General features: G+C 40.8%; 1 protein-coding gene across 1 annotated transcript; it reads right to left on the minus strand.

The window, feature by feature from the left end:
* Nucleotides 1-3,098: 3,098 nt before the first annotated feature.
* LOC113162120 (zinc finger protein GLIS2-like) lies at nt 3,099-24,615 on the minus strand. The gene is made up of 7 exons (XM_026360135.1): nt 24,145-24,615; nt 12,525-12,714; nt 11,469-11,662; nt 10,666-10,851; nt 9,938-10,071; nt 8,955-9,073; nt 3,099-6,258 (listed from the first exon to the last, which is right to left on the minus strand). Exons 2-7 carry the CDS (start codon nt 12,688-12,690, stop codon nt 5,585-5,587), a joined length of 1,473 nt encoding a protein of 490 aa, XP_026215920.1. The 5' UTR covers nt 12,691-12,714; nt 24,145-24,615; the 3' UTR covers nt 3,099-5,584.

Raw genomic sequence — 24,615 nt, forward strand, 5'->3', positions numbered from 1 at the left:
GGTTCTAACCTTACTGACAGTGAGGAGGAATTTACACACTATATCTGTATGACAAATATTAGGTGAAAGTCGGTTGGCTCAGTTTAACATAAACACTAAAAGGGGAAGCATATTATTTGTTAATAGGAAATAAAATTCACCTACAGATCAGTTTCCCGAAAAGATTAAAGAGTCCATAGAGTTACTGTAATTCTCAATAAAATGTAGAACTGCTTCAACTGCAGCAGTAGCTCTAATATGTGAAAGGCTGGGATGTTTCTGTATAGTCTGTAGCAATATGGGTTTCTCTGTAACTACATCTACAATTACTCTGTCATTGAGTCTTGTCTCTGCCATAGCTGTGCTTCCTCCTCTCTCTCCCTCTTTCTCTCTGTACATTTCTGCTAGTATCCTCTATATCCAGTTGTATATCTCCAGAGTTCAGTTGACCTGCCCAAATGTTTTTTCTGCTTGTTGTTGTTCTTTGTTCCCCACGCTGAGCCTGGTTCTGCTGGAAGTTTCTTCCTCTAAGGGGAGTTCTTTCTTAGTTCCTAGTGAGCCGTTTTTTCTAGTGCTGCTCAAGTGGGGTTGTTGGGTTTTCTATATAATAATAATAATAATAATAATAATAATAATAAAATAATAATAATAATAATAATAACAAACACTGTAAAGGGCGTTGAGATGACATTTGTTGTGATTTGGTGCAATATGAATAAACTGAATTAAATTGAAAACAGATGTCTCCACAAGTTGTGGCCCCTCAGAACAGTAATGCTTAATGGCATGAAGTAAAACGCTGCCTACCTAGCTAAACACGAGCCTGCTGTTTTTTTTCTACACAAATGAATTAAAGGCTGATGAATAATGTTAATGTTATGGCTACAAAATCCAACAACAACTCAGGAAGACGTTTGAAATGAACAAACCCGTTCTTTTATGTGAGCAGGTTACACAATGGAGCTGTGCTAGAATGCCAAGTGTCAAACCCCAGCTCTTTCAAATGCTATAATTTCATATGATTGATCTCTATTGTATCCAGGTTGAAGTAATGGGAATGTACACTATACAGTCATTCCTCTAATTCTCCATACCACAGAGACAGATTTATTGTCATCACTGACTACAGGTGCATAACTTTCTATTTTGGTTCTTCTTTTTCTTTCTTTTATAGTATTTAAACATGTCCTAATCCAGAACGTATGAACTCGACATCTCTTTTTAGGATATTTTGTAGAAGGATGAGTCAGTTTCTGTTATCATCCAAAGCATTTGATTAACTGACAGTCAATCACACCAGTGTGACTGTCTGTTAAATGGAATATTTGGCGTCTTGTTTTAAAACAGCTGTGGGCAATAAGGCTACAAGACAGAGAAGCTGAGATGCTCTGTTAGCTTTCAGTATGTCTAAAGCAGCTAAACAAGAAGATGTTATTGCATAACCCTTAGATATCAATCATTAAGTATGTCGTTTGGCATCTACATTCATTCTTTGAATGTTTTAATTTATGCAGCACCTAGGTGTGTGCTTTGCATACATACATTTAGGCTTACTGGTTTAAGGATGACGTTACATGACTTTCCTTTTGCATTGCAGTTCTGTTAGTCACGTCATTTTCTCTAGGGGACAGCACAGGTGAATCCTCTGGAAGTCGAGTCATGGCAACTGGACTTCCAGTGAAATTGAAATGTGTCACTACTCATGCATGCAGTCTCGTCAGGCTGAGGAAACCCTCCATGTTAGTTTCACCTTAAACATGTCCTGAATAGACTTGTTAGACGGAGAGAAGGATGACGGGCTCACAATAGGGGACACAAAGTAAACAAATTGGTGTAGAATCATAAAGAGACAGGTCTTCAAATGCCTTCACACCTAAACAGGTTTCTGTTGTAGACTTTACTACAGCTACAGAATCCATCAGCCCTCAGCAGGGACGAAACAATCACCATACTGCCTGTGGACAGAGGACGATGTCCTGAACGCTGCAGATTACCATAAAAAAATAATCTCACCTTCTCACTGTTGTCACAACTCAACCTGCAGATCACTATGATTATAACAGAGTTAGAAAATATTGTTTGTAATGCCTTTTTGTTGTGAGGTCACCATGAAACTCTAAAAATGTAGCTCACCAGCCTCCATTTCTATCACGATTTAGGACCAACATCAAATTAAGGGAATATCTTTTGGACGAATGAGGTTCCATCTGTCCAGCAGACAGCAACAGTGGAACTGCTGCTCTGCTGTTGTTCTTCTCTCCCTCAACAACCAGGAAGAGAATCTGTTTAACCTGCTAAAAAGTATTTATCTTTGCAGTGTTTCTTATTTGCACACAAAGATAAAGAGTTATGCCACTTTAGTTAGTTTATACTATACAAAAGAGTGCAACATGGAGTACTGGATGCCTTATTGTGCTCAACAGTTTTCAAGTGACTATATTGTGACAGCAGGTAGCAGGGTTGTTTTTCCTAAGAGGCTCTCCCATGTACTCTGGAGGAGTAACAGCATTTACAACATTGTGTACAACTTGTTAATGATTCAACACTATTCTAGGGAGACTCACAAAGAATTGACAAGGTGTTCAAGAGGTTGGATTGTTAAAAAAGGCTTTAATGACAGGTCATATATTACGATGCTTAACCAAAGTCCAGTCTTACTTCAACCGTTTACAGCTGTACTTGTCTTGTCTTGTCTTGTCTAGCGGTCTTCAAGAGTGGATTGCTGGAAAATAGGTGGGAACATAATAATTTACGTTGATGTTACACTGGATGCATATCAACTGTGTTTGAGTCAGAATCATGTCTTCAATAAAGCAATGTGCAATGTATTTACAATAAAATAGAAAATGTTTTTTTTTTGTGTAGTACATTTACACTTGATAAGTGTCTAATATACTTTAGATGCCGCTGTGCTTTAATATAGACTACTCAGAATTACTATTGCAAACAATTCAGTTATTTCAAGTAAAATATAATTTGTGTAGAAGTAGACATTGTTGTTAACTAAAGCCAAATACAAAATGTAGTCAGCTAAGCTAAGCTGTACAGTGTTTGTTTCTACAGTCAAAATTAAAGAAGTAGTAAGTTCAAATGTAAAGAAATGTCACTGACACAGGAAGGTAGATTTTCATTTTAAATGTGTTTATTGACATAGAGTCATTGTCACAGTAATCAAAGCTTGTGACATCCTTGGGGGGGGGAAGTATTGCAGTGGCACTGATGTACCAAACACCTCAGTGGTCAAATTCTCTTAAAATTCAGTTTTCCAAAATGTAATTAAAAAAAAAAAAGTACATTTATACATTTGCGTAAATATTTTCATATATTGTGTAATATATTTCAGTTGAAACACAAGGCACTTGAACACATTCAGAATACTGATTAGGCTAAATCAATGTGCAAACGAAAGTACAGGACAAAACAACACAGATACTGGCTACATGTGGCCATTGTCAAACACTTCTCCTTAAAAAAATACTTGAGCGATTGCTTTAAACCATTATTTAGCTTTTTTTGTGTACGTGTACCTTTTTATGTTTTAACATCGACCTGACTGGAGCAAATGTGTACCCACTATCGCCTTATACACACCTTTGTCTACCTTGTTCCCAGTTGAATGCATTCTTCAGTTGGTCTCGCCTAAAAGGCAGGGCTGATCCTGTTATGGACCATTGTCAAGATTAGTTGAGCACAGAATTAGCTAAGATAAACTGCAAGCAAAGGTATTATTAACCGCAAACCTACATTCAGTTACGTCAACACAGTTTTTTGTTTTTCATTCACTTGCGACTTGAATAGAAAATCACATGGTCAACAAATCTGTGTGATTAGAAACCTTTGCCACCACAGCATAAACAAATTCTGAGCTAAGGCATCTCTGAATAAAACAAACAGAACAGTCACACATAGATAAATTAGCATGTGTGGCAGGTTCTTATGTTCTTTTATTTGCTGTGGACCTGGAATTAAAGCAAATACGGGGTCATCTCGAGTGCTCATTGCGTCTCGTGATAACAAAACTATGAGTCAGAGCTTGAAGGCCTGATTCCAAGCCACCTCAAACCTATTCTGTAATCTGGTGATTGTGCAAAAGCTGTTTTAGAAATATTTCTATTTTAAAATAAACTTTTAATATCAGCAACCATTTAATTTCAGTAAGTAAGTGTCCATCAATTTATTGCTATATTATTTTAAAAGGTAACTCTTTAACTGCACCCACTATGAACTTTGCCTGAAAGACAAATATAGATGGGTGTGACATAAGCAGGTCTTAAAGAAGTCCACAATGCAGATTCTTTAAGGTTACATTAAATTATGATATATGGACTGTTTCCCATTGCACCCCATAGTCCTGCTGCAAGTCCCCGACTTTTATTTACAAGTATACTTTATGGGTCAGTGGAGGCAGTTGGTAGGGATTGTCATAAACTACAACACAGTTAGTGCACCTGCTATTTTCTCATGACCCACAACAGGTTCACTGCACAATGCTTTTTCCATCAAGGTATAAAATAATGGGAGGGTATGGGATTATTAAAGGGTCAGTTCACCCAAATTACATGCTGATGGTAAAAAGATGTATCAGTTATCTTTTTAACCATCTTAGCTGAGCATGTGGGAGGCCATGGTTCTCTGTCAGAGAATGGTGTCTGGCTTTGTTTGGCTTCAGAGTGAGTTTCTGCCTGACTGTAAGGTGTTAGTATTTTGATTCTTCTTCATCAGTGAGGGTAAAATGAAGCATGAGGCTGACAGGCAGATGGGTGTGGCATTACCAGTAATGCAGACATTGGACCAGACTGGGATAGTGATGGTGATAAGGGACCTGAGTTGGAAGGTAAAGCATTTGATCTATGTTCAGAACACAGTGGAGAGACTATATATGACTTTTAATCTGGTAACACAGTCAAGATCCTGACCCTGCTGCCTCCACAACCCAGATAAATGGCAGAAAATGGATAGACACGTGGAAAAAGAATAGCTGAATGGGTATTGCAGGGGATGTTGTTAAATTGCAATTGATATTAGCTTGGGGAATACCAAAGTCATTAGGATTAATTGTTTTTTTAATGTCAACCAATTAAATACTTGTTACCTGAGTCTGGACTATAGTGGTTTATCAGTTATCCAACCAGCGTATGAAAATCTCATTGCAGAGGTGTTCCAATAAGGAGACTCTTCACAGTAACAGGTGTTGATTATCTATTTGCTGCAGATTTTTTTAAATGTTCAGGTATAATAGCTCTAGACAACTAGGTAATTGATGTTTTTGGTTATTTGGATGAGACAGCTGAAACAGCTGCATGCTGCAAAAACCGTACACGCACAGTTTGTTTGTTTAGGTTGTGTTTGTCCAAGGCAAAGACTTGTATCCTTTTTCAGTCTGCTTGGTATTGTTTCTGGGCTGGGACAACAAGTGCTTTATTAGCTCTGCTGTGAAAAAGATCCCTTTCATCCTTCACATGCACAAACACTCTTTCAACCAGTCTGTCATTACATGCACCCATATATACATGTATGCAAATACTGACACAGTAAACACACAAACACACACACATACATACAAATTTCCACACTACATAGTTCTATTCTTCATTGTGTACACATCCTAGCTGACAATAGCTGGTTTAAGGAGGAACGGCCTAGAGGGAACAACCACCCAGGACAATGGGTCACTTTTTCTGTAACCTACCCCCGCAGAAAGGTTGAGCACCTCTCCTTCCTCTTCTTCCTCCTCTTCCACTTCGCCTCCTGCCCTTTTCCCTGCTATTTGCCCTAGACCTCCCAGACCTCCCAGACCCAACACTGACGCAGCTGAAAGACCAAAGTGTAATAGAGGGGAGTCCGTGAGGCTGAGTGGTCCAATGGTGCTGCTTCCTCCAACGGAGAACAGTGGGGTCCCATGGTGGCCTAACGCTCGGGCATGGCAGAAGGCAGAGAGAGGCAAAGAGGCCCCAAGACTGCCAAGAAGAGCTGCAGTAGCCCCTGGTAGGATGATGTGGGCTCCGCCTACAGAGGGTAGATCAGCAGGGCTGTGGTGCCCGGCGGGACTAAGCCCTGTCCCCAGCCTGCTCGGAGCCCCGTGTTCCTGGGCAACAAAGTGCCCATGGGCTTTGATGTGCTTGCGTAGTGAGCTGGGATCTGTGTAGCGCTTCAGACAGCCTGTCATCTTGCAGTAGTAAGGCTTGTCAACATAGTGGGTGCGGGTGTGCTTGAAGCGGTCACTAGAGTTGGAGTAACGTTTGCTGCAGCCTTCATATGGACAGATGTAGGGTTTTTCTCCTAGAGAAGGTGGGGAACAACAAAGGACAAGAGAAACAAGAGAACCTATGTGAGTCTTTAGTACGATGTAAACTGATTATATTTGGTTAGTAGCTCTCAGTTGAAAATTGCTTGTTACCCAATGCTTCTTTTGGATCCTGAATGGCTTTACAAGGACTTTAAACTGTCAGCATCAAGGATAAGAACAGAGAATATCTACCAAGTCCTCAATCCCACAGTTCTCACTTTTCAAGGCTTTATTAAACTCTCTAATATGGGTGAAACATTACCTACGTCTTTTCAAAAGGGAGGCAAAATATTTTTTTCAACTAAAGTCTGTGCCCTTTACACACTGTAAAAAGAAAGAAAGAATAAAAACTATTAGAAAACAGGATATTAACCACTGCATAAACCTGTAACTCTTTCCTTAAGAAAACAAGAAGTTTATCAAAGTCTGCATGCAACACCCTGACAAACAGAGCACAGACATGAACAGAAACCACAAAGTCACTGAGGCTAATCATCCTACCAATTGTCAGTATTGCACAATTTTACAAGGCTGTATTGTTCTCTGGGTGCAGAAATACGATAAGAAAACCTCATTCCCAGGAAGCACCATTAGTACTTGCATGTCCTGTTCATGCAGCACTTGTGCACTTATCATCTTATTCAAAATTCAACTTTTATGGTCTTAGGAACCATCTGCTCACCTGGAATAACTCATATCTTAGAACTGGTAATAAACATCAAGTGACACATTTAACTATATGGCCAGTAATAGTTTTCTGTAAAGGATTCATTCATTCATTTTCACAAAGTATGTTTTATCTTTTCATGCTCTGTCTCTCTGTTGTCTTGTGTTTAGCTACTCAGACCCTGCAGGCACGGTTTTGGTTTTCTTTGATAATCCCCAACCATGGTTATCTTTAATAATAATTGATTAACAGAGGGTGGAAGTGTTTATCTTTGTGTTTAGCAGAGATACAAACAAGGTGAAAGAAATAGGAAATGACGTGATGTTGTGATGATGATTCTTCTTGAAAACACTCATGGTAGAAACTATAGTACATACATTAGGCCATGGTGGTTTATTTTTAATTCTAGTAAAAGCGATGTGACCCTCGAGGAAGGTTGCATTCAGTCCCTCCCAGCATACACCTCATCTGAAAGCAGCAGAATGGTTTGCACTGACTCTAGTCATCATGTTATAATATTAACTGCAGAACTCTTTTCTGCAGTTTGAAGAACTAGCTGTTCAAACATTCATTTTTATGGGTGGGGTTGGTCATTGTGTATAGTGTGCAGAAAGCATGACATGACGCAAAAAGTACACCAGGAAAATCAGTTGTGTTTTCTTTACAGGCCATCAGTAGAGCAAATCTCATTATGAAATGACTATAACAACATAAAGCCTGGTTTATATCTCCTATATTTGCTGATGATGTGCTGTGCAAGTCAACTTCAAGGAGGGGCTCACAAAGACATTATGCAGGCTCACAGGATAAAGTCCGGGTAATCGATGAGAGAGAGAGTGTTCAGTGAATGTGTGAAAGAGTTTAGTTGACATGATGCGCAATATTTAAATAAGATAACATTTATTTGTATTAGAAAAACAAATAGGAGTTTTTGTCGTGACGTAAAATTTTACGTCAAGTCAGATTTTACAGGCAGCCTCTTGACTCATATTTCCCAAAAGGGATCCATTAAGTTTGTCATACATTGTGAAATTAAAACAAGTTATATTTTACTGTGTACATTTGAACCTTCATGGCAAAAAGCATAATATTCTCATGAAGTGAGAATTAGTATTTCATCAGCCCAGGTATAGAATCTGACAACTCCTACACCACATGAACTCACCACCCAGCAACGATATGTGTTACAGAGTCACAGGTCAGTTTAACATAAATCAATAAAAGTGATTAACTGTTCATAAAGCTGATAAGCAGCACTGAAATAGTGTATGGGTCCTGGTTCAGATTACTGATTAATAAGAAAAAAAATAAACAACACCAACAAAAGAGTGATGACAGTTGTGTTAGAGTTAAGAAATACCACACCTTACACCCTCTAAGTTGTGTCATGACATGCAGGAACATTTAAATCTCCACCAGCTGAATCTACTAAGATCAGTTTGCTGACCAGGGAGCACTAGCCAGCCCGTGAAAACATCTGAATAATGTTGGTGGCTCTGGATTAGCATTTATAAAACCTGAGGAAATAACCCTGGTGTCATACCTGTCCTGTCATAAACATACAATAGAAAGCATAGGTTAGGTTGCTTTTCAGTTGCATTGTGGGAAATTATATGTAAAATCTGATCTACACACCTGTCAGTTACCACGTTAACACCACCGTGTGGTTCTAATGTGCATCTCAGCTTCTTGTGTTTGGGGCTCTGTGCCCAGTATTAAAGTAGTATTAAAACTCTGTCCACCACAAAATTAAAACCAACACAAGTTAAATGTTGTGGCTGAGCTCAGCTTCAGCTTCTTTAGTTTGTACAGATCATTTTGAAATGTGAAATATCAAAGTTACTTTTACATACTGCCATGAATGACAACAGAGAGTATGGGGATACATTTGAACACTATTATACTATTTTAATTTAAATGTGAGAGCTAAAAAAGAGAATGTGAAAAGTAAACACTTTGTTTAAAATAGAACAAAAGGAACATTTAAAATAAAAATTACACTGCTCCACTTTGTGAACTCACCTGTGTGTGAGCGGGTGTGTATCTTTAGGTTCTCCAGACGGGAGAAGCTCTTGTTACAGGTGGGACAGTGGTGCGGCTTCTCATTTGTATGTGTGCGGATGTGAATCAACATTTTATACCTATGGAAAACAACAAATCACATGAACTTGTTGTATAAAATACCTGTGCACATACACATATACATTAAAATGCTCTGTTTTCAGTGATATTTTAATCAGAACTCATTTTAGTGGAGTGTCTGAAATCACTGAAATGCCATATTATAGCACAATAGACCGAAGCTGATAATGGTCTTGTTTGTGTCTGTGACATGGTATTTCAGGTATTTGCTGTTTACATTGCTGCTGTAGTTTAAGTGTTGACACTTTACACGTGTGTGCTTGAGCAATCAGATGGCAACAAGACAATCTTCATATTGCCTTGAAAACTTTCACAAAAAGCACAACTGATTAAAATTAATTCATCCAAATGAATAGATTTAGATTAAAACTGATGGCTCAGTCTGTACAATCTCCTGTTGTGCGGCCAAACATTGTCATCGAAGCACTTTGTAACCTCTAGTAAATGCTATATACAGAAAATGAAGTTATTATAGCTGCTTAAATAATTTAGATGTACAGTAGATACTCACAGTTTGACATGTTGCTTAAGATATTTGACAATACAAACCACAGTCCACCCCTAAGCAGGATATCTTAGTTTTATTTGTCCTTCCAATTAAACCAAATATTTACATAGTTTGTATGTTTAAGTTATAAGATTTCCTACTGATGAAGTGGTGAAGTCAGCAAGTGTTGGGTTTAATAGTTAACTCCATCATGAAAAAGGGGATACAGTGCAGTAAGTAACGCCTTCAGACAGTGTGGAATAAGATGAATTTAACAACACAAAACCTCCTTAAGCAGATAAACACTAAGTCTGGAAAAGTACATGTTAAACACTTTAGTCTGAGTTATAGCCATGTTTCATCCATTCAAACTCACCTGGCATTGAAGCCCCTACCATTTCGCGCACAGCCCTCCCACTGGCAGCAGTATCCAGAATCTTTTTCAGGCTTGACGTGGAAGTCGTTGATGTGATCCACCAAGTCCTGGAGCGTGTCGAACAGCAGGTGGCACTGCAGGTTAGAGAAGGAGGGAGATGAACTAACTACTAACAGAACCAACGGATCAATAACGAAACAGCATCTGTTGTAAGTGAAGCACCATTTGACCATGTTCATCCTCCAGAAGTAATAAGGAACTAATATATTTACTCAAGTACAAAGATTATAACTAGATTTATTTGACAGTTTTGGTAACTTTGCAGATTGAAATCCTTAGAACAAAATAGAGTCAACAATGTATTTTTATTATTATTATTACTGTTATTGTCCACCATCAATGTCTGCAACCAGGTCCCCTAGACTTCTTCCACCTCTCTTCTCTTTTTGACTATAAACTTTTATTACATTCTCAACACTACCTAGTGGTCAGAGTAACAACTTCAATCTTTCATCTTTCTAGGATGCCTGCAGAATCCGAACATTGCTGTTATTAAATGACACCTGAATTGAACTGGTTGTTCTTTTATATGAGTCCATTGTAAAGCATATTTAATGAAGCCTGTGGTAAAATTCATTTTCAGCAGAGCTGCACTTGTAATTAATTTGTTTAGGGTATTAATGCATGCCCCTCACTGTGCACAGTTTTGTTCTTGTTGTTATATTTACATTCATCCAACGACAGGCCAGCTGACCATCCAGTGAGGGCTCTGGCGACACTTGCTTTTCTCTGTTCTGACTAGTAAACATGGAGGAGGGGAAGCTGTAGCCCCTCGGTGGACTTCCAATCGGCAGGTAAAATGGATAACCCTGTGGTGAAGTACCGGCCTCCACACCTCGATGACGAGCTGCTTCCTGAAAGAAAGGGAGGAAAATGTCACCAAGGTCAAAACCGACTGGATTTGGTTTAGCAAGAAATGCAGTAAATCAATATGCTGTCTTATTGATATGTTCAGGGACAAGACACTATCAGTAATAGTTTTAAGTATCTAATATGAACTGGGAGAAATAATACATTCTTCCAATTATCCACTTTAAATGTTTAAGACAATTGTAAAAAGTTATTTTTTGAGGTAAAACATCAATCAGGACCAACAGGGGAGCTCTGATGTCCTAAAAAAGAAGCTGTGTGTTTGATGTTTTACCATTCAAGCATGGGTAAAATTTGATTTAGGCAGAGCCACTGTGTGGTTGTGTGCTGGGCGCAGACACAAATTAGATTCACTCCCTGGATCCCAGTTCAATTCAATTCTGTTGTAGAAGAGTGAAGCACATTCAGCCCAATCAGTCGCTGGCAGGATTATACTGAATAGACTGGTCATTGCTGTGGATACGCTCAACTGATCACATTAACGTGGCCACTGTACATGGAACAGTTTTCACTGATATGTACAGCTCCTTCATAAAACAGCAGGCTTTCATAAGCGCAGCACACTCACTCAGGCCACATATTTGCAGAAACCTGAACTCACCCGAGAGAAACGATGTGGCTGAGGGCTGCTGCTGCTGTGAGGGGACCCCAGCGGAGAGCAAGGGGAGGGACAGGAGGGGGAGGAAGGAGACGGAGATAGCGAGGAGGCATGGCGAGAGGAAGGTGACAGGCTGAGGTCCATGGCTGGAGGAGTGAAGCAGGACCCGGGTCGTTCTTGAGAGGAAGACAGGGAATCTAGATGGGAGATGAGAGTTAAAATGTGACTGATACAGCACAGTCTAACTTGGATTTAATGAAATATATCAGGACAGTTTCCCACTCTGTTTTGTCCTGGCTTGGTGAACAATAAACTGAACATGTTGGCTTTTAGGTGATAGAGTGATATTAAAGAATAACACAGTTTACCAGCCAGTTGCTAACTTTATCTACTGTGTGCTGTTAAGCAGCTAGAATACAGCAGGTTGTGAATAAAAGCATCTGACAACTGACTAAATGTGAGACACAAAACCTGCTCTTTCACTGGCACCTTCTCATTTTCCCTGACATTGTTGACTTTTAATATAAAGAATATTCATTATTCTTGCTCTAATGCCATTATTTTCTGGCACAGCCCGTCTTGCAGCTCTTGTTATCCCCGTGCAATCAATTGTGAAAATTCACAGAGCCACATTTCACTACATAGAACACAGGAAGCACTCAAATGAGAGGTGGTGATTAAACAACAAGAAGAGTAGACAATGGCAGCCATACACTCATGTTATACATTATGCACGTTATTAAGCACTTTGGCAGTTTAAGGAAGATGTTGTACGGTCCATTCAGACTGTCACAGAGGACATGTTGTGGCTTTCTTCGAGTCACTGTCATGCTCCTCTAGTTATGAGCCACACTGACAAATTTGGGGACAATATGTGTCTATGAGGACTGAAGAGAGCCATTGGATTCACAATATTAAGTTAGCGAGAGAGTGAGAACCGGAGCAGAGAGTCCAATTATTATACTACTACATTAACACAGCAAATGTGAGAGCCTGAGAAGAAGAAGTGGGAGATGTACAGTAGGAGTCAAGTATAAGTTAGGTGAAGTTATTTCTCACCTGGAGAGGAGGGTGGTGAAGGAAAGGTGGTGCATAGCAGGCGTGGCCGTGTGATACTGAGGGGGGCACAGATAGAGGAAGAGCAGGCCCTCTTTCCTAATCTCACTGGACCGCCAATTCGTCCTGAGGGAAGCTTCAAGTCCAGCGGCTCGTCCAATGACACCATGGCTGCTGGTTTAGTGCTGCCCTCCTGGTGAGAGAAAAACAGGTTCATCTGCCTCGTCAAATGCATCAGACACTGAGCAACGCTGCTGTTGTCAAAGTTGTGGGTCTGACTACCTGATAAATTCAACTCTTGAAGGAGATATCTGGTTGCTAAATACTGTAAGAGTGAATCAAAACAGTAAAGGTGTGTGCCATAAAACTAAAATAAATGTCAACGCTGGTACTTTAAAAGCACAGACTGGTGATTGGCGCCTAAAGTTGATGCTTCACTATTGCTAAACTAGCCTGTGGCTGGAGCTTTACTTGCAATACTAGCTTTTCTGTTTCTGTAAAGCATCTTTTATCTGCAGTGTAATTTGTTACAATGAAACATGCCATTAGGCCATTAGAACAACACTAATAGTGCAAAGACATCTCCAAAAACCACTAGCCACAGAATAGTTTCAACCAGTGGTTCATGAATATATTTCACAAAGAAAATTTAACTTTTTGGAAGGTTTATAATGCAAATGTCTGCTTACTATTAGAACTTTACAGAAGCCCTCGATAACCGTAACCGCTGCATTTTCTGTTTCTCTCTCTTTCACAACCACAAGTCTCTTGTGGTTGTTGACCTCTACAGGAAGTCCCTTTCTGCACTAGTCAATACATGTCTTCCACCAGGTAATCAGAACAACCACATGAATAGTCTCTCACACAGACCAGTCGGGTAAATAAAATCATTTTGCACCAATCTGCCACTGACATCAATGTAAAACAAATAAATATTTGAGATGACCCAGCTCCAATCCGTTCTTTGCAGACGCTGTTCAGTCATAATTACCTGCTAAATACTACATATGCGCTGCTGTTGCTTGCTTACTACGGCTCTTTGGGAGGACGTCACAGGGCACATCTTTCGTAATGTCACCCAGTAAAATGGTGTCTCATTGTTTTTAATAATTTTTTGGACAATGGTGGGGGTCTACAGCTAAATTATTGTTATTAACAGATTATTCTTGTTTCAGACGGACACATGTTAACTGGGGTAGATTCATTGTCTTTTTAATCTCTGTATGAGGATTGGTATTCTATATATAAAACATATAGTATACAAATGTTACAGTTAAATATAAAGATACATGTCATAGTAGGAAAAGCACAGGTGTGAATGATACCGTTAATGATGGCTGAATTTGTTTTAGTTGGGTTCCTGGTATTGTTCTTGCAGCCCTGTTGTTGATGTTTGGAGAAGAATAGTCATTAATACTATTATTGTTTTCTACTTTGGCAAGTCCAAATGTCTGCTGTGACAGAGACAGAGACAGAACGACGGATGTATCTGTTCACAATTGGAACCATTTACTGCTACTTAAATTCAGCTGTAGTCGAGTTTTAGTCAAAAACCACTGAAGCAATTTCAGAATGATACCAAGATCAAATCCTGAGCTATGATTTTTAGTTGTTACTCTGTTCCTGAGGGGAAAAACCTCTGCGATGCATGGTTATGTGGGTTTGTTATTGTGCGGTTCGCCTTCGCTGAGGGGCTGAATAAAATTTGCAGTAGTTTTCTACCCACAGTGGTATGATACTCTGGATGAAGCTCCATGACTCAACTCAAACTTTCTTGTTTGAGTAAATGACTCAAGATCCAGATATCTGCTTCAAAGCAAAAATCTCACAGGAGGAAACCATCGGGTGGGGGGAGCTCTGCTGTGAAGTGGACCGAACCTGCAGGCAAATGCTTGACAGCTGCTGGGAAAGTTTACATAGCGCATGCATTCTGTATTTCAGCAACACTCACACCTGAAAGCTGCCTGGCACACTCTCCATGTTCTAATAAATCTAGTGTTTTTGACTAACAGAACCAGAGCCACCCTTAAAATAATGGAGAGCGCTCTTCTGTACACATCTGGGAATACGGTGCTGTCGTTGCCTGGCCTCACCACGATAATGCTTAAACACATACTGTAATTCCCATTAAATCACACTCACTTTTACATATCTGGCTATATTTTGTTAATTTTGGAGTTTTGGAGGTTTGTGTAGGCATATTTTTAAAAAACCTGGACATAGCCAAGCTAGCTGTTTCCCCTTGTTTCAAGTCTTGTTTCTAACTTAAATGTGCTGCACAGACCAAACAAAGTTGTGGAAAAAAACTATCTGGCAGACTTTTCACCTTCACTTGAAACAACACAGGCACAGCACAGCCACTTTTCCAAGGTATCTGTTTTTGTTTTTTAAGTTAGTAGTTATATATGTAGTCAGTGTTTGCCTCCAGTGGACCTTCTAAACGGCGCCAGACGTATGACACAACTGTAAAACCCCTATTGGGTGTCTCACTGTATGGCTATTTAATGATAGCTGGCAGCGAGAGCATTCTTAATTTACTTTCACTGGCTGCATTCAAACCAACAACTTTCCAGCTACATGTACACCTCTTTAACGTCTAAACTCGCTGTCGCCACAAATTCTTCCACAATCACCGTTAGGATCCCCGACTTAACATAAGGCAGAGGCTAAACCACAATGAAGTCAGTGTTTAGGTCCTTCTGCCGGCCTGCCAGCTACGTCGCCACGCTGGTTTCACATTCCACAGCAAACTCATTGACTTGTCTTTCACATGCACGTATACATAGTGTGCAACGATTGTGATGGCACGCTCATACAGTACCATATGCTTTCAGGCACACATGCAGGCTGACGTCACACCAGCAGACATGCGCAGGACTCGTAACCACACGTGAGCCCCCAACCTCCAGCAGGTCCTCCCCCACTTTTCCCTCAGTGACCTGCGTTTGGGCACCATGCCCGGACCCTCTTATGGATCCCTTTTGCCTAGCAAAACACACACAATTCACACACTTGCACATAAGTATGCATGCACGCACATATATATTCTCAACACATATAAGGAATACTACTTTTTTAGATACAGCCACACTCGCAAACACTATTTGTGAGGAGTCTCGTTGACTTTTTATTCTGTAGCCAGCCCCTAATCTTCACCTTAACCATCAGCCAACTAGCACCCTGCCCTGCACACTCACAAACGCAGTACAGTAGGTGCATGCCTGTGTACAGTACACAGGTATATGCACATTTCAACTACTTCTGTTTTTTATGTAAAAGATTTGTGGTAAATGTCGCCGTACCTACAGTCACATGCATATTCTGAGCACTGGAACTGTACAAACATGCAAATACCAATCTCACATTTTCTAGTTTCCACTTTTCCACAGTTCTGTTATAAAACAGATGCACAGAGTGAATGCCCCCTAAGGTATACAGTAATCTATGTAGAGTACACCAGTTCACATATAAGAGTCTTTCCTTCGGTCTGCTTCTACGGTACCCTGATCCGGCCTCTCCCTCCCTGTTTTTTTTTTTTACTTCTGTCTCTCTACTGTATGCCCCCCACCCCCTCACCCAACACTCTTTCCTGTGGTTTCTCTCTTCCAGTCTTCCAGCAGAACATACCTCTCCTTTTCTCCTCCCCTCTTCCCTGCACCTCCCACTCCCTTTTCTTCTCTCTCATTTTTTAGTCTCCAGCGTGCTCCATTTTTCCTCCTTGTCACTCTGTCACAACAGAAATAAATCCTCTCACCGTTATCGCGCTTCACAAGATTATTAATTCATGCTTTGACATGCATGTATACATTCTGCTGTATTCTTCCTACTCTGATCAGAGAATAAATCATCTTTAAATTGACAAAACATTAAAGAAAAGTGGATCAGCTATTTCTCAAATCTTGAGTAGGGTTGTAGAAGTTGGTATTTATTTATTTATTAATTTCAAAGAGGAGCATTTTTTGTGAAAGCTTTAGAGCGAAGGAGGATGATCCATCACTCCACAGACGATGTCAGCTCTTGTTTGTTAGTGGTTGTATCCTTTTGATCTTTCCACCCCACGCCTTATAAGGTATTACGCAATGCCACTGCAACAGCGAGGATGACGGGAGGCTTTGTTTTTGTGATTTGGAGAAATACAAGAAGACAAGAAGGGGGTGGGATGAGGGGGTTGACAGTAAATGCTGGTGAGCATTCATGGGAAATAGCTGAAACTGGCTGAAAGTGGACACCTGTTTGAACGCCAGTTGACAAAAACAAGAAAATAGACTGGTTTGCATTGAGCAGAAAAGGGATTTTAAGGACACAGACATGGAATGATAGGCACGGAGAAAATCGCAGGGGCTTCCTCTTACCACACAAGCTGTCGTGAGATGAAGACAACAAGCAAAACATAGCTGTTGGGGGCAACTGGGGGTTTGTTTTTCTAAAGACTGAAGACAAACAAGAGTTCATGTCTTCTTGGTGATGTCCAAGCATTTTTCAGATTACACAAGATGTTTTTGACAGTTTTCAAGAACTCACGCAGCATCCAAAACACTAATGACCATATCAAGTTTCAAGCTCCAGTCCCAAAAAAAAACCCACTGCCACTGCATTTAGGTGGTTTCTGCCGCCACAGCAGCAAAAAGGGAAATTTACTGTCAGTGTTCACAACTTGTTAATGTGTCAGACTACTATTTTATGTGATGTCAACTCTGATTCACAGCATGTTTTCTATGCCCACGTTCAGGAGAGTGAATTTCCCTCAGGATGAGAAAAATGGTATCGCCTGAGAGTGAGTAGGCGGTGAGAACGACGAAAAGAAAAACGGAGAGAGGGGAATGGGTGGAGTGAAAGAAAGTGTGGGAGTCAGACGTGGGCTCCCACCCTTTCCTCCACTCACACTTTTCCCATTATTTGTCTCAGTATTATCCCCCTCCTCTCCCTCTGTGTCTCTCTCTTGCATCTCAACAGCAGTAAGTGATGCAACTCTGCAGAGCAAGTCTGCAATCGCCACCAGTGGAGCCTGCAGTGTCTCTCGCATTGACGCTGGCGTCTTAACCACTTAAGCGGGGAGTGGTGGCGGCTGTCAGGGAAGAAGACAGCTCTGTGTACTACTTTTTTAATTATGTTGAGGCTCTTTAAACTTTAAATGCATTAAAACAAAATGTAAGCAGATTTTTTAACAGTATGAAAGTTGTCATTACTTTAAGATTATGACAAAACAGCAGAGCTTGTTTACAGCTGCACGTTGGACTGGACTAGGGCTGAATATGGAACTGATATCTTTTAGTTTATTAGGTTTGTCTAAAATAGGCCCAAGAAGAGAGTCGCTGCTAAACACATGATTCTCAATAAACGAGGTTGGTTGACAGCAATGGTTGGATGTTTTTATTGATTTAAATCATAACTCAGGTAACTAACTGGTCCTATTAAATGAGAAATTACCTTTTCAGAAGCACTGAATAAGGTTCCTAGAAGGATATTGCTAGAGTTCATTCTTAAACAAACAGAAGACAAATAGCTGGAGTTAGATGGCAGCCGCACAAATGGAAAGGAGATCAGTTGGCTCCCTAATAAAAGATAAACCCGGTTTATCCCTTTGCAGCTCAAAGATGAACTTAACCATGTATAGTCATAGTCAAACTTCAAGATGATACCAGCTCGCAGTGAGAGTTTGTCCTTATTCTTCCTTGGCTACAGTGTTAGCCGCTTTCTTTATAGAGGTTAATGAAGGTTACTGCTCTCAATCAGTTTAAAAACTGAGAACATTTTTATTGTTTAGCACAGGTGCACATCCTACTTTTTAACAAATTTTAAATTTGCACTAATCAATACATTTATGTGGACTAGCCAAGGTGCATGTGGATCATTTACTATCTTTAGTGAGGGATCACGCACTGTGATAAACTTTAAGACGTTTCTCCATGTTAAAAACAAGTCCATATGTAATTTACAACTAACAGTAACATGTTATAGTTCGACTACATTAGACTATATAAAGTTTGTCTAACTAAAAGACATGTGAGGGCCATGATACCAATCCTGACACAAGAGCAAGTTAGATGACAAGTTATAGAGCGAGAAACCTTCAAGTCGAGGTGGATGATTGTGTAGGTTACTGGGCTCTGTGCCAATACACAGATAACCTACACTCTGTACTGCCACTGAACACACAACACACAGAGTATCAGAGCTGCTACATACACCTTCTAGTGTTAGATAAAGCAAATGCACAAAGGCAACTGCACTGATAAGTCCACTTACAGCATGAAGTAAATATCCTATTTCCACTATGTTGTGTATAATTTGGAGGCATCAGGGAGCCATTATAAATATAGAGGAGACTCCCAGAACGTCAGGGAGAAGCTGCGTGTCTGGAAATTATGTATACAGCTGGATTCATACATCTTGGGCATGGCTTCATTGAGGGAGTTTGGGAAGGACAAAAATCTAAACACTAGTTCTGAGTTGTTCTGAAGAACAGGAAGAAAGAAAAACACCAGATTGCAGTAATTACACTACAGGAGTTACGCAATGTACGAAGACTGCATGCATGTGTTGTTGTATATTCATTTTGTACCTTGAATCTGATCTTATTAGAATTAGTTTGAGATACCGAATAAAGACATGTTACTAGTTTAATCCTTCCATAATAGTCTCCTCTCGTTCTCTCGTCACTTATGTCTCTCTTTTCCTCACTCATAACCCCCACCCATAATCCCTTGCACCACCACCATCTCCATTTGGCAGCAAGACAAGGTCAACACAGAAGCCTCTTCACTTCTCCTTTTCGCTTTCCCTCCCTGTAATTCCTCGCCATCAGCAGAGCAACAGATATCCCCACACACACACACACAAACATTCACACACACACATACGTACATCCCCCCCAACATCCTTTCATCTATGCCTACCCCTTAGGAAAGAGGAAAAGCGAAGGTCCAGTGATGTCGCAATTCTGGTTTGTGTTGTAAAAGACAGGATGAAAGAAGAGTTACAGAAAGACTGAAGGAGAAAAGTGTTTTTAACCTTAGTTGTCAGGCAAGACAGACGAGGCCAAGAGTAGTCTGCATCCCAGAAACCTTTTTATTTTTTTTTTGTTTCTCTACGTCCCCGTTTCATTGCCTCAGTTCTGTCATCCAGACCTAAAACACACAAACACATGCGCCTCACATTCCTACGTGCAGAGCAGATTCACCCAATTTGTTTCCACTGTGCGCTTGTGTGTGTGTGTGTGTGTGTGTGTGTGCGTGTCTGTGTGCCAAGCCAGTAAATAATAACCAATCCCAGCTGTACTGTGGGCCATTCTTCTCCGTGGGGAAGCAAAGAGGGAGAGAAAGGAAAAAGGCTACATCAAATAACAGAGTAATGAGCTGGAAAGAAAGTCAGCAGAGAGTCAGGCAGGAAGGCAGAGTAATGTATTAATGTTAACAGAAGTTATGAGTCCTGTGCTAGTCAGTGGTCTCTATGTAGCAGTTAAATGCCATTTGACACTAAATGCAATCTGTACATTGAACGGGTGGTTGTAAAGTCAAACCACCTTTTTTATTCTGCCTGCAAGTGAAACCATCTTCACAGGTAAATACATAAAAGCCAGCTTCATCTAAATTTCTGTATCTGTGAAGTAGCCCGGCCTAACTGAGGTTGATTCTTAAAGTTACCATATGTACATTTGGATATTTTTAGTCGACAAATGCCCCAAAACTATGTGAAAAGGCTCAGTGAACACACTGGCAGCAGTGCAATGATATTCACCTGCAAAGTTCAGTGCAGATCAACAATTTCTGCCTCACACGTTAATCTTTGTAGTATTTAATTTGCCATTATTTCAAGACTCATACCTGAAGGGCTGGGTGAATCACAGATTCAGTGCCATGATACTGCAAACATGATTCTCAAAAGTGGCTTTTTGTAGCTTTAATTTTAACCAGGTGTTTTGTTGCCTCACTATAACCACGACACCTACAGCCATGTCCAAACTTGTCCAATTCCACCTTTCTCAACATTAATAATCAAAATTAACTTACGACTATTTACGTATTCATTCACATTGATGCAAACATTTGTGCCATGTATGTTGACATTTCTGACTAACCAGGAAATAACCATCCCACTCTATTAATTTACATCTATATTAATATGCTATAGTAGAGGCTGACAGCAAAGTTTAATCATCCAATCAGCCATGAGAGACTGATGTCCCATGTGTGGACCACTGGAACACAGACTAATGACATTTCAGATCCCACCCCTCTGACACCTCATCTCTTTAACATCATTATTCCCAATTTTTCCAACACATATTTTGGTCTTTATCACTGTTCCTCTGTATCTCTGCTCGTGGATTACTCCCTCTCTGTGTCAGGACGCTTTCGTTTGCCTCCTTCCTCAAATTCAGGCTTTAAAAGAAGGAGAGAAAGGCACGAAGTGCGAGGGTGGGGAGAGCAGAATAAGAAGGGGGAGAGAGGGTGATGGGGGGAGGGATGGAGGGGAGGTGTCGGGTGGGGTTTTCGGAATTTAGTCTATGTTTGGTTTGGACAGGAAGGCCCCAGCATTGGGCTCTCAGGAGGATAATGGAAAAGAGAGGGAGAAGAAAGGGAGGTTTATGGATGTGTGTTTACCCTCACAGGTGGTCGGCACATACTAATGGTGGGCGGGGGGCTTTGTGTGTGTCATAACGTGCGCTTGTGTACGTCTGTGTATTTACTGAATTGTGTCAGCAAGTTGGTAAAGTTAATGCTATCTATGCTCAAAGCATGTGCGCAGACTAGCTCTGTCTGTTTGTTTATCTAGAGAGATGCTGGCACAAAGGCATGTGAGCTTTTAGCGTGTCGGAATCAGAGAAGGAAAACAGAGAGGAGGTGAATAAGACATTCCTAAGATGGAGGAAGAGGGGGATATAGGGAGCCAGTGGTTAGTTAGTGGTTAGAAACTAAGAGGAGAAAAATGAATGTCTGGTCCAGGGCTGGGTCCAAAAACGATACCACAACCAGTCAACGAGCCAAGCCAGAGACGAGGAGAGGAGAGGATAAAGTCCAAAAAGTTACACAGAAGAGGAGAGGAAGAGGAGAACCTCCTCCTCCTCCTCCTCCTCCTCCTCCTCCACCAACACCAGCTCCCACCCTCCTCCCATATGAGGCATGCTAACTCCTGCCTGTGCCGCAGGGGAGAAAGAGGGGGGGAGTGGTGCCGTTATAGCTGAGCTGAACCCACTGAACCCATCATGTACTAACAGCAGGGAAAAAAGTATGGAGACAACGGAGGACGGAGGCCAGCAACCACACAGGGAGCTTCAGAGGGTGGAGGGGGGGGGGTTCAGGTTGGGGAGTGCAGGACAAATGGAGGTACGAGGAGGAGGAGGAGAGTGATGGAGGAGGAAGAGGAGAGTTATCACAGGTCTTACTCCCTTTAACGCTGCGCACCATGGATTTATTTTAACCTTCCACTTCTTAATTTGATTTCTTTACTTCTGCACAGTTCTCCACGTTCTCTCTTTAGCTATCACTCATTCATTCTTTCCTTCTCCTTCTTCTCTTTCGTCTCTTTCCTACCTTCTGGCGTTCCTGACGTTTTCTGCTAAAATCCCTTTTTTTTTTTTGGCTTTTCCCTTTTGGCACCACCTTCTTCAAATTCTTTTATTTTCTCTTTCTGTAGTTTTTTTGCTTTCTGCTTTTGCCTCCTTCACGTCTTTCCTTCTTTTTTCTTTTTTTGCTTGTTTTTCCATTCAACCCCAAGCTTCCTTCCTTCCTTCCTTCCTTCCTTCAGTCAATCCTACTTTCTGCTATCTGTGTCCTTTCCTTTGCACGTGTTCTTTTTCCTAGACTTTTTATTCTATTCCTCCGGTGTCCTTCATCCTTTTTAAATTGTGATTTTGATATTTGATGCCTTTGTCAGCACGTGTACAGTAGAAATATTATTGGAAATAACCTACATCTGACCAGCTTGAACTTGGGACATTGTATTTGGCTGACCACATCCATTGGCTGCTCGAGTGCTGTTTTTTTTTGCTTAGTCCATTTCTTGCCATACTTGTCTCTCTTTCTTCCTTCTTTGCCTAAGTTTCTTTTTGCCTTCTTAAGCCTCATTTGCCTTCTTTTGGCTTCAGTTTCTTCACACTTTATTAATTCCATTTTTACTTCCTTCTATTTCCTTCACTCTTTATTAGCTTTCCTCCGTTCCTCCTTCCTTCCTTTTCTACATACACACAATTTTAACACTAACACATGCACTGTGTGGGTGGAAGGGGGCTGTAAAGTAGACGCACCCAACAACAACAGGAAAGGAGTTTTTTCGTTGGCTCCGGACCTTTTTGACAACCCCTTCATGAACGCCTTACCAACCTTTAGAGAATAATATGATGCAATGAGCCTGCAACCTCCACATGAAAAACCTCACATTCTCAAAGACATTTCACCAGGACCATCATGATGCATCAAAGAAGAGGGGGTCGAGTGGAGCTGACTCATGCACGGGTCACTCCCTAATCTGTGTCCTGCCACTTGGGACTGTGGAGAGTTTTAGTTTAAGTGAAAGCATGAAAATCAGTGCAGCTGGAGTTGTGTTGAAGCTTTCTTGATGCAGAGGAAGATCGTTCTGTAGGGAGGATGAGGAGTCATGATTGGTGTCGGGGGGGTGGAGGACTTATGGGATTTGATGACCCAAACTGATGGGAGGAAAGCAAGGTCTCGTCTCCACCCTGGCCCAGTTGGAAGTCTGTACAGTGGGGGTGTGTATGGAAGCATGTGGTGTCTATGTCTCAATGAGATATTGAACAATAACAACAAAGTGGATGTGATTTCCCTGGTAAAACAGTTGGTAACTAAGTGGCCTCGTGGTCAGAAGGATGATCTGAAATACATGATCCAACTTTGGATCAGAGCGAGATCCAAAGACAGATCCCCCACCCGAAACAATGTGCAACACTTCCAATTACAGGTGAAGAGAAAGGGTTAAAGTTACAGAAAGACTTGGGTTAAGAATAAAATCAACAAACATTAGCCCTTTCTTAGGCAGTATACGACTTTCTGATACTGAACAACCAGACGAGTATCTGCACATCACACAGTGAGTGTCCAGGAAACGAGGTCAGACTTTCAGAAAAAGGGAACGTTACTTTCTGACAACTACATCTCGTGTTGTATGCAACCAAGTGCAACACCATTAAAGTCTTTGTGTGTGTTATTAGTGAGATTCGATTCATTACATCTCAGTCTTCAAATAAACAAAATAAGACACTGTACAAACTAGTTTATGTGAAGCACGCTGATAGTCACGCTACTCTCCAGTTCATTAATGTTCATACACATTGTTTCCAGACATATATATGTACAGTATAATACATAACACTGCTGTTTTCCTTCTTAGGGCAACAGACAGTGCAGGCTATAAAGGTATGTATAATAAAAATCAACACACATCTACTGACATACCGCTTGTCATGTTTGGACTGTGTTATTACTCACTATTCATTAATGACATAGACACATTGTGTGTGTGTGTGTGTGTGTGTGTGTGTGTGTGTGTGTGTGTGTGTGTGTGTGTGTGTGTGTGTGTACAGTATATTGTAGAAATGTTGAAGAGACTGAGGAGCTAAGGGATAACTAGACTGATCATTTTATGAGGATAAAGTTGAGTCTTTTACCTTAGAACAGCTTGTAGACAGTGAAACAGCCTCCTCTGCTCCCTGTGGTCTCAAGATGCTTTGGAGCCTCCGACAGACACGAACTGAGGACACCAATTACCCCAAAATCAAGCGAGTTTGTCCGGTGCTTCCCGTACCATCTTCGATTAAGTTATCAGCTGTCTGTGGTTAGTTTCAAAATAAAAGAACTCTAATTCTCCCAAAGGGGATCGTTCAAGAGGAAAAATGTCTCTTGCGAGTGGTCAGTTTTCAGATGTGCAATCGAAAGCTTCGCCTTTCTCTCTGTTTTATTCCTCAAAATTAGACTGAGCCTAGCTGAATACCTCTCAGACAACTAAATGTCACTCAGATGTGAGGATGGATGCTGCGATGTCAAAGTCAAATCCGTCGCGCAAAGCTGGAGGCTCTCCCGAAGGCGCATCGCTCGGTTGCGACGCTGGTCAACTGAGCTCCCAGCGGCGGAGAGGAGGG

Source organism: Anabas testudineus, chromosome 1 (genome assembly GCF_900324465.2).
Source record: "Anabas testudineus chromosome 1, fAnaTes1.2, whole genome shotgun sequence".
In the NCBI taxonomy this organism is placed as follows: domain Eukaryota; kingdom Metazoa; phylum Chordata; class Actinopteri; order Anabantiformes; family Anabantidae; genus Anabas; species Anabas testudineus.